The following is a 10,407-nucleotide window of genomic DNA, read 5'->3' as shown; positions in this document are numbered from 1 at the left end:
GATTCTTATATTCGTTTTGAAAAAATAGTTTTTTTAAAATAAAATATTTTCGCTAGAATTTTTTGTTTTTAAAAAATGAAAATAAATCCTATTTGATTCAGATGTAATTATATATTATTTAATTGTGTATATGGCCAAACCAGAATACCTATCCAGGTTGATGCTGGAAATTAATGGCAATTTTAGAAGAAAATCGGGTGAGTTGAACCCACCCTCGCTCGTTTTGTGAAAATTATATTTTTTATTTCCATGCTGAAACAGCAAACGGATCTAAAAGGATCGTGCATATTTTTGGTAATAATAATATGATATCCCAAGCTTATCTCTGGCCACACGCTTAATCTTTATTATGAACTAATTAATTAACCTACTTTATAATATATAAAATCCATATTTCATCAAGTACTCACAGCTGTTTGATTCTTACCTCACGCGCCGTAGTCGGTGAACTACACGCGCCGCCAACGTGGCTGTCTGCCGCTCAGTCTCCGAGCGCACAGAAAAAAATACAAAAAACCCTCGCAGGATTTTCTCGGCGATTCCTGGAAAATTTATCTCTTCAGGGGAAAAAACACAAATCTCCGCCGGAAAACCGAGCTCCTCTGTTACTGCGGAAATCATCCACTCGTTCACATTTTTCATCCATCTGATAATTTTTAAACCGCGAATTTAAAAAAAAATGAGGGAGCAGCAGCAGACGGCGATAGAGGCAGAAACTGTGACGTACACTAGCCTGAGGGACGTGATACCTTCGTCGATGGCTTCACCGGTGGACGAGTCCAAAGGACGCGGCCGGAGAAGAATCGGCGGCGGCGGGGCGGCGATCAGGAACCCGCTGGTAATGCAGGCGGCTCTGGCGTACTTGCAGCCGGTGGGCGTAGGCGGCAGAATGGGAGGGAATGAGTACGGTTGCACTGGGTGTTTCAACGGCATCGTTTTGGCGGTTCTCAGGACGGTATTCGGGAAACGCAAGGGAGGCGCGGAGGACGATGGTGACGATGACGACGACGAGGAGGAGGACGACGAGGATTTTTTTTCCGAGGGTTGGCTGATTTAAGGGTATTTTTGGAATTGTCAGTCTTTGTTTTTCTTTTTAAATTTTAATTTTGGATCTTCTTCTTCTTTTTTTCAGAAGTAGATCTTTTTTTTTTCAATAAAATTTGCATGGATTTTTGTGTCTGGTTATATTAAATTTGTGTTGACAATTGGTAGTGGGTATTTCTGATTTTTTTGGGTTTCAACATTTAAAATTATTAAGAGAAAATTATACTTATTGAATATTCGTTTTTATATTGATTATAACTCCCTTTAGATTTTATTCGGTTTGAATTCAATTTATTTTATAGGAAGAATTTGTTTTGTATTAGTGTAGTGTGATTTAAGAGGTCATTTTAAATCAATTTTAAAATTATATTGTACTTGGACAAAACTATATGTTAATTAGATATCCTGTTTTACATAACTGAAAAGAAAAAAATATCCTAATTGTAATATCCATAAGTTGACTAAAAAAGAAACATTTGGTTAAAAGAAGATCAATGACCCAATGTCACATTTGAATTACCCAAAAATTAAATGTTATATATATATATAACACCAGATTGGCCGCAATTAATTTGCCTTAATGTCTCGGATGAAAGAACTATGTCAATTTTTGCCCGAAGGTGATGGGGTTCGAGTTTGAATTTATAGACCGGAAAAAACTCGGATTTTCAGATCGGGTTCAAATAAGATTTCGGACCGATCCAAAAACCCGATTTTTTTCTATAAAAAAAATATATAAAATGAGAAACTTTGGCTTTGGACTAAAAAAGAATTGAAACCCTAAAGCAATTCCTTCATACTTCTGAGTTTTATCATAATGGATGCATCAAACCAATCAAGTTTACACGAACAACACCAGTGTCTTTCAGTTTCAGATTCGGATAAACACCCACTCTTTAGAGGTGAACCCCACCCCGTGTCGGGGCCTCGTCCTGTATTATCCGTCGCCTTCTTCTTCTTCGCCCCCGCCTTCTTCCATGTCCTCGTCTTCTGTATCTTCCATTTCAATGTCACCATCTTCATCCATAATCCACTGTTCAAGCTCATCTCCTTGCGCCTCAATATGTTGGTGCACGTCTGCCGAGTCCCAGTCATCCTCCTGCTCGTTCCCGAGCTCTTCTCCACGGCAAGCGACTTGCAAATACGGCCGTCTCCTCGCCAACGCATCTACAATGTCCCTATTCACACTTCCCGTGATCCCTAACCATCGAAGCCTCGGGAAATACGGTTTCTTTAACCACTTGAATGAGAGTTGAGTGATGCCACCGCAGTCGTAAAGATCCAACAGAACCAAACTACTTCCTGGACACTTGTCTTCGCTTACCATTGTAGAAGCTAAAGCCATAACAGATTTGTCCCCTATGAGGCCACATTCTCTTAGTCGGAGATTCGTGATCGGGGCTCCGACCCTTGCCAGAGTTAGAACAGCATCATCGGTGAGGCCAGGTAGATTGGACAAATCCAGTTCACGCAGCTCTAGTTTAGAGGATCCATCGAATAAGGAAGACACGAATTTATCGGTCAAATTTTTGCACCCTCTTACCGATAGAGAAGCTAATGAACCCAATGCTCCATCTTTCAGGTACGAGAGTCCTTCATCGCTTACATCGGTACCATCCAGAAGTAAAACCTTCAGTTCCGGCAAATGGGAAATGGCACGTAAGGCTTCATCCCCGAGGTTTCTGCATCCTCTCAAGTCGAGATTCTCTAGCTTGAGATTTAAAGCCAGCTTTTGAATGGCATGGTCGGTCAGAAGATGGCACCTTCTTAGGCTCACATGTCTCAGCGAAAGAGAAGTAGCCGAGATGTCATGGAAAACAAGATCCGTTAGCTTAGGCCCGTGATATATACTAAGCTTGCAGAGACTCGAGCAAGAGTGCAGAATGGTCTTGAAACCCGCATCAGTAACCCGACAGAACCCACCAAGACAGATGTTTTCCATGCCCCAGCACTTGTCAGCAAGAAAGAGCATCCCTTGATCATCAACTCTCCGGAAATAGGTAGGGTGAAATTCCTGGCTGCGGATAAGAGAAAGGTGCTTGAGCTTACCGTTTTGATTAATCTCTTGAAGTCCAGAATTGGTGAGATCCGCAAACTGCCTTGGATCCTCGAGGGGCGCATCTCGTAAATCCAAATGTGTCAGTGAAACAAGAGATCTTGATATCGCCCTGACCAGAGCATCGGAAATAGAATCCACTGAGAGGCGCAACCGCTGAACGTTTTTGAGAATGGTCGGAGGAACCCTACTGCTATCCTGCCCCGGTATTCCAGGTGGTGGGCTAAGCAGTTGTGTCATCATTCTTGAAGTGATGTGTCCAAGCTCAAGATGAGTAAGTTTATCAGAGACCGATTCGAAAATGCGAACATCGCCAGGACGCAAATGCAACGAGAGGTCAAACATGAGCATCAACACCTGACAAGAATGCATATCGGGATGAGACCAAGACCCAGAAAAAAAGTCCATCGTAGAACAAAAGAGAAGAATATGAAACAAAATAAAAACATATCGCAACAGATTTGCCTGCAAATTCCTGCGTATGTTAATTAAGAATTCAGACCTCTAAGCGGGAGCAACCATGTAGCAACTCCTCCAGAGCATGACGGCTAATGCTTAGACTACTTTTATCTGCCACTGAACCCAAACGAAGGAACCTGGATTTACATGAAAATATGATAAATTCATCAAAAAAGGCACACTGTTCTTAAGAAGTTGATCTCGAAAACATAGTAAAAGCGTCACAATTTCCACAACCACGGAAGCATGTATACCTTAAATCCCTGCATTTCCTACCAATTTCATAAAGAAGGTCACCGCTGAAACAACGGCAGTTCTGAAGACATAGCTCCTGCAAAGATGGCCGCACCATCATGCCAATGGCTGAATTGTTAAGCCGTCCACAGTCAAGCTTGAGACTTGAGAGTTGCTGATTCGGAAGCAACAATGGCCTGACAGTTTCCATCGGCAGGGCGATATTCTGAAACCGAGAACCATGGCAGCCTAAGTCAAGCTCTAAACTTTGAGACCCGTTCATACATCGCGTAATTCTTCCCTGTAAACTATTTACCAGATGTTCATGAAATTTTAATCCTATACAAGCATAATCATTCCAAGTTTATAGCTTCAAATTCCCAGAGGACAAAAACGATCTCGATATCACGAACCCCCTTCTCCATACAGAGATTCTATAAGAACATCAAATCCATTTCCCGTGGAACCCTAAGAACACCAACTCGGTATACAGACATTTCCAAACACGACAATTTGCCCACAATAATACGAATTGGAAATGAATCGGAAAGGAAACAGTGAAATTTTACTCACGAAGATGTGAAAGTTGGGAGCGAAGGTAAGGACACGAGAGACGCAGCTCCTGAGTGTTCTGCAAGTGGAAGCCAAAGAGCAGAGGGAAGCTACGTCGAGCTTCGTCATGACAGTCTCCAGCAGAGCCGCCGGTAACAGATCCAGATTCCTCCCTCCGTCGCAACGGCCGCAATCTCCTCGGCCGCCGGCGCCGACAGTGGCAGACATCTCTGGGTTCTCTCTTCTTCGATCTATGAATCCGGCGATGGAGTTCGATTAGAAGATTTCACGCGCTAGGAACTTTCAATCCGAAGAATAAGGGAAGAGATTACAGTGATGGCGTCGCTGGCGTGAGATTGTCTGAGGCTGAATCTTAGATCCCCAAGTGCTCGAATTCGAAATGCTCTGAGATCCAATTCACAAGAAATTAATATAATAACTTGGGTGTATTTATAATTTATTTCTCCAATATTCTATTAATAATATTTGATATTTAGTTATAAAATACTAGTAAGAATAATAAATAAAAAGGGTAAAACACCAAATATATACAAATAAACTTTGAACTTGAAAAACTGTCATTCAATCCCCGAACTTGTAATTTGTCACTGAATAAAACTTCGAACTTGCAAATTATTGCTCTAATAAACCTTTGACCGGTTTGACTACAATTTCAAACGATCGGAAATCCACGTATTGACGGATTGCTGATGTCATTTTTAAAATTAAAATTGATAACGTGTATAAGGTGATATCAGTAATCCGTTAATACGTGGATTTCTGATCGCCTGAAATTGTGGTCAAATCGGTCAAAGGTTAATTAGAGTAATAATTTGCAAGTTCGAGGTTTTATTCAGTGACAAGTTACAAGTTCGGGATTGAATGACAGTTTTTCAAGTTCAAAGTTTATTTGTATATATTTTTGCAAGTTGAAGATTTTTTAGGGATTTTACCCAAATAAAAATAATTGACAAAAAAGATGGAGGATCATTTATTTTTACGTGTATTGAATTTATTTTAATGTTCTTATTCAGACAAAACATTCCAAAAAAATTAAAATTAAAGCAACTACCAAAAATTTCCCATCTATATAAAAATAACTAAAAAATAACCTATAATTTAAACAAAAAAAATCGGGATCAAAAGATTCTAGTATCCACACTAATGAGTTTTTGCGTAAAACATAAATTTGTAAGTATTATTTTAGATAATTAGAATATATAAAAAAAATCTTATCTTTCCAATGCTGATTTGGATAATCTAAAAAATAATTGATAAAAAGAATACAAGGAGAGTACACTCTCATAATAAAGAATGAAATTTATTTATCCAAAATATTTTATCTGGAATTCATTCTTTTAAAATGTACAACTTGTGTAAATTTTCAGAAGCACCAGTGATCAACATTAATATTAGATATAATAAATTTTGATCTAGAATATTTGATTGGGCTTACATGATGATATTATTATACCTCTTTATTTGAATATTGGTATTATCACCTCTCTTTCTCTATATACACATATATATATATATATGTATGTATATATGTAAAGTTGTTTATGGTAGGGGCCCATGTTCAAGATGAGGTTGAAAATTAAGGAATTTAATCCGATTTTATTAGCTCAACGCTACTGCTGAGTCAAAATAAATTCATAATAAACCCTAATTAACTGACAATTTAGTTAGAATACTATTAATGAATAGAATATCATCTTATATACACTATTTAATTATATTCATATTTTACAATCTTTGTCATGCGAATACAATACACTTGGCCTAAAAAATATGATCCATTCACATACAGGGAGATAAATATTCAAAAAATTATAATCAAGAGTAAAAATCTAAAGTTTACCTTTTTCCTTACGAACCTTTCCCGACTAGTGTGAAATCAAAGAAGACTTTATTAACACAAGAGTGAAGGTTATACCGAAAATCTTGAGTTGTAGCTACAGTGGAGGAACGAGCGTGTAGAATTCGTTGCGTTTCTGCCACTAATTCTTCGTCCCAATCAAAACAGAATGTTGACAATGATAAATAGTTGGTGGTGTAGAAACTATGTCGGTGGAGATGGTTGATTGTCTTGAACAAGTTCTTTCGAACCAGACATGCATTCCCTATGCAGAGAAATATGAGATGATGATAGGGGAACCTGAGTTTGGGGAATTTGGAGGGATGAAAGGTCTTCTTGTGTTACTGGATCATGATCGGGGGAGACCTGCTTCAGTGAGCAAGGGATGTTGAGGAGGGACAATACATATCTATATAGACACATAAGCGATGATAACAGATGAAATATCGTCTATGTCTCGCACTTCATACCGAGCAAAACCAGCTTCGGTAATAACATGATCCCATTCTTCCAGTGTCCGCTCTCTGCCTCTGGTCGTATGAGCCATCATCACCATGTCCAGCATCAGTCTCGCGTACTCTAACCTGTCGCCCTTCTTCTTCTCTCCCACCACAGCGTCCACTATTACCACCTTCCCTCCCTTCCTGGGGATCGCTTCTCTGCATTTCTCCAGTAATTTTATGCATACTTCATCGTTCCAGTCGTGTAAAACCCACTGTCACAATACAATCATGCATTATATATACAACTTCTTTGTATATATATATATTAGACTATACTCTCCTTCCTACGTACGTAGTGGTGGCAAATGCAGGGGATACAGAGAAAACTTTAAGGTTACTTTTTTGTCATTGTGATGAGACTGGTAACTATATACATGAAATAATTAACCTTGATGAAAACCGCGTCGGCGTTAGGAACACGCTCGAACATATCGCCTCCAACGTTTTCAACGCCATCGAACTTTAGAGCAGTTTCAACGACATGAGGAAGATCAAAGTTGAAGCCTTTGATCCATGGAAACGCCTTCACCAAAACCCCCAGTGCGTCACCTTTCCCGCCACCAACGTCGACCACCGTCGACACCCCCTCGAACACGTCCGAGCATGCGCCGGCGATCACAGGGACCAAGCGCCTTGTATCACAAGCCATCGCCTCGTTGAACATCTCGCTGTGTCTCGGATCCTCTGCACAGTAGGCCCATACATCCTTCCCGTGCACCACCTCAAAGGGCTGCGAGCCCTCCTCGGTGGCAGCGTTGGAGACGACGGCACTCAGCTTCAGCCACGGCGCCAGCATCACGGGGCTGCTCTCCATGAGAATCAAAGGAGCCTTTGATTTGTCGTCACGGTTCGAGCTCATCATGAGGCGAGAGAGAGGTGTGTTTAAGTAGCCGCCGACAAGGCCATCTTTGGTAATAACTTCTTTGAAGATGCCTTGGTGGGAAAGAAACCTCATGATACGGCCGAGGAGGGGCGGAGAGCAAGCGACAGCGGTGGAGAGCTCGGCTAGAGTGACGGGCTGTGACGGATGGCTCTCGACAGCTTCTGGAATCTTGAGCTCGATGGCACACTTCACGACGGCCATGTCAGTGAATCCGAACACATATCTCCATATATCCACCGAAGCTCTTGCTTCTTCTTCTTCCATTGTAGGGTTTCTCCAACCAGTGGTTGTGGCTGAGTGAAGGAGATGAGGTTTGGTGTGTTTAGGTGGCCCGTGAGTCCATCGATGTGAAGGTTTGTACAAACAGAGAGAAAGTAATCTTTTCTTCTTTTGAGGGTTTTGTCACTATCGATGGAACGTTTCGCTTTGATAATGAATGATATTCCTTGGAAACAAAAGTAATCGACGGTTTTTTATAATTTCAGCTAGCTGGTATGGAAGAATTTAAATTAGAAATATGAAAAAAAAACGGCCCAGATTACTTTACGTTTTGATCTAATATTAAAAAACCAAACAATATCTTAGATCCACCACATTTGTTTATAAATTGTTATCCGATTCCTTCACAAAAACACTTTAAACCTAAGACTTATCTGTGAAATTCATTGAACTATTTATAAAATTATCTCTTAACCTAATTTTTTTTCGGTTTTATACACGAGTGGATTTCCAAATATTTTTGAAGTAGCCAAATATTTGGATTCGAATTGGGATATAATTTTCCATTTTTGTTAGTTTAGGTTTGGATTCTGATATTCGAAAATTTTCGAAAATTTATTTTTGTGTCTTCTAGAGAAACCCATGTTAAAAATTAAGTTTGAACAAATAAATTATGTTAGAATTGAAAACGTAATTAATTGACAATGTAGTTGCATTATTTTAAATATTATGTTATATTTGGTATTTCATTAATGATTCCATTATCATCAGAATAAATTCATCACTTGGTTAAAATTAGTGTACTGAGTAGCAGTTAATGATAAGGTCTACTAATCCAAATTACCATCAGAAATCTCAAAAGATAAACATGATTATTCTGAATTTAAAATTTTCTCACAATGTGATCAAAAGAAATTATGTAGCACTTCTAACAAAACTTTTGTGAAGGATGATGCTTTTTACTTTCTTTAGATGTACTTTTTCCTAGTCAACATGAAAAAAAAACATACATTTCAAATAAAAACATGAAGAAAAAAAAATTCTTTTTTAAAAAATAAAACATTTTGGTTACGAACCGGTTTGTGGTGACTATGTAGTCTAAAATAAAACGAAAATAAACAAGACAAAACAAATAAAACAGAGATTATATATATGAAATACAAATTTACTTTATTTTTAAAGTTTAATTAATGACGAATCCAAATAATTTGGATTGGGTTTTTGGATTTGAAATCTCATTAGTAGCAAGAGACGTGTAGGAGTAAAATGCACAGAGTGAATAAAGGTGCCTTTATGGGCCGACATTAAATGCTTTTCTCTCTTTCATTATTTTATCGGTTTTGCGTTAACAAAAAGAAATGTATTAATTTGGTGTTTTATGTTTTTATTATCCCGACGGTTTTGGTTTAGACAATTTCTAACATCCGTTTTAGGTAATCTGCCACTATCGCAATCATAAATGATAGAAATATTTTCCTTTTTCAGAATCTTCTTTTTCCATTTTGCCACTAAGAGCCATAATTAAGCAACAACGGCCATTGAACATCATCATTTTACTATCCTTTTCATGCGAGTACATTATACTTGGTTAAAATATAATCCATCAGAACCGGATTATAAGCCGGTTTGGTTCCGTTTGCTAGATTGAAAAGGGTATACAAATCTATATTTTCATGATTTAAAATCCAAAATCTATTTTGAATTATCTTAAATCTAATATAATACCAAAACCCGATTTATCAGTCCTTTTTTTTTATTCTGTTAGGGTTTCCCATGTCGGAGGGATGTAAGGATCTTCCCTTAGAATTTTTTTTTTTTTTTTTATAATCCGGAAGTTCACCGGACCTTTTACCCGACTACATCTCTCCGAGGATCGGGGAAGTCCAGGTGAATGTCCCTCCCCACGCTTGGGTTTGAACCCAGTGCGAGAATCTTCCCTCGAAGATCGCAGTTGTTTTATATCACAAAGTTTTTTTAAAATAGTAAACATAATGAAAGCATAATGGATTTTAATTATATTAATTTGTGAAAACGACCAACTTTGAGTTTTTATTTTATTTTATTTCGAGGGCACATTAGGGATCTGCATGATTTTCTCTTCACGTTCGTCTTCATGCACGAGTCTCTCTTCCTTATGCTAAGAAACGTAGGCGATGATGACAGACTGAACATCGTTAATGTCTCGCACTTCATACCGAACAAATCCAGCTTCTGTAAGAACATAATCCCATTCCTCCATTGTCCGTTCTTTGCCTTTGGTCGTATGAGCAATCATCACCATATCCAGCATCAGTCTCGCATACTCTAACTTGTCGCCCTTCTTATTTCCCAACACAGCTTCCACTATTACCACTTTCCCTTTCTCTTTAGGAACTGCTTCTTTGCATTTCTTCAGTAACTTTATGCATGCTTCATCGTCCCAATCGTGTAAAACCCACTGTCACAATGTAATCTTGCATTATATAATTATATATATATATATATAGAGAGAGAGAGAAAAAACTTGTCAAGATTACTTATTTTTGTTATTAAGGGAGCGACTGGTTGCACCGCCGTTACCCGCAAACGGAGCGGTTGCGATTTTCGGCGGGTACAGGCG

General features: G+C 38.6%; 3 protein-coding genes across 4 annotated transcripts in view; all 3 read right to left on the bottom strand.

Moving 5' to 3' along the window:
- Positions 1 to 1,813: 1,813 nt before the first annotated feature.
- On the bottom strand, positions 1,814 to 4,761 carry LOC104804318 (F-box/LRR-repeat protein 10). The gene is made up of 5 exons (XM_010528578.1): positions 4,678 to 4,761; positions 4,367 to 4,596; positions 3,814 to 4,019; positions 3,603 to 3,696; positions 1,814 to 3,457 (listed from the first exon to the last, which is right to left on the bottom strand). Exons 2-5 carry the CDS (start codon positions 4,571 to 4,573, stop codon positions 1,982 to 1,984), a joined length of 1,983 nt encoding a protein of 660 aa, XP_010526880.1. The 5' UTR covers positions 4,574 to 4,596; positions 4,678 to 4,761; the 3' UTR covers positions 1,814 to 1,981.
- Positions 4,762 to 6,122: 1,361 nt separating this feature from the next.
- LOC104804317 ((R,S)-reticuline 7-O-methyltransferase-like) lies at positions 6,123 to 8,005 on the bottom strand. 2 transcript variants are annotated; one of them, XM_010528576.1, is made up of 3 exons: positions 7,095 to 8,005; positions 6,674 to 6,918; positions 6,123 to 6,569 (listed from the first exon to the last, which is right to left on the bottom strand). In XM_010528576.1, the coding sequence occupies exons 1-3, from the start codon at positions 7,851 to 7,853 to the stop codon at positions 6,545 to 6,547; spliced, it is 1,029 nt and encodes a 342-aa protein (XP_010526878.1). In that variant the 5' UTR covers positions 7,854 to 8,005; the 3' UTR covers positions 6,123 to 6,544. The 2 variants fall into 2 exon arrangements, with proteins under 2 accessions (XP_010526878.1, XP_010526877.1); XM_010528575.1 differs by having other exon boundaries at positions 6,123 to 6,918.
- A 1,795-nt stretch (positions 8,006 to 9,800) lies between these two features.
- The window catches only part of LOC104804316 ((R,S)-reticuline 7-O-methyltransferase-like), a 2,807-nt gene continuing 2,200 nt past the window's right edge, over positions 9,801 to 10,407 (bottom strand). Inside the window, exon 2 of the mRNA XM_010528572.2 lies at positions 9,801 to 10,245. Coding sequence (XP_010526874.1) covers positions 9,946 to 10,245 — 300 coding nt within the window. The 3' untranslated portion in view covers positions 9,801 to 9,945. The remainder of the gene's footprint in view (positions 10,246 to 10,407) is intronic.

Source organism: Tarenaya hassleriana, unplaced genomic scaffold (assembly GCF_000463585.1).
Source record: "Tarenaya hassleriana unplaced genomic scaffold, ASM46358v1 Cleome9, whole genome shotgun sequence".
NCBI lineage: Eukaryota > Viridiplantae > Streptophyta > Magnoliopsida > Brassicales > Cleomaceae > Tarenaya > Tarenaya hassleriana.
This window is presented reverse-complemented; position numbering and strand designations above follow the sequence as displayed.

Excerpts from the sequence above, each read along its gene's own strand:
- LOC104804318 (XM_010528578.1), bottom strand. The coding sequence starts at position 4,573 with ATGTCTGCCACTGTCGGCGCCGGCGGCCGAGGAGATTGCGGCCGTTGC. Across the intron at positions 3,697-3,813 it reads AGGAAATGCAGGGATTTAAG|GTTCCTTCGTTTGGGTTCAG; the intron begins GTATACATGCTT and ends ATGTAAATCCAG. Across the intron at positions 3,458-3,602 it reads ATGGTTGCTCCCGCTTAGAG|GTGTTGATGCTCATGTTTGA; the intron begins GTCTGAATTCTT and ends CATTCTTGTCAG.
- LOC104804317 (XM_010528575.1), bottom strand. The coding sequence starts at position 7,853 with ATGGAAGAAGAAGAAGCAAGAGCTTCGGTGGATATATGGAGATATGTG. Across the intron at positions 6,919-7,094 it reads CCGACGCGGTTTTCATCAAG|TGGGTTTTACACGACTGGAA; the intron begins GTTAATTATTTC and ends GTATTGTGACAG.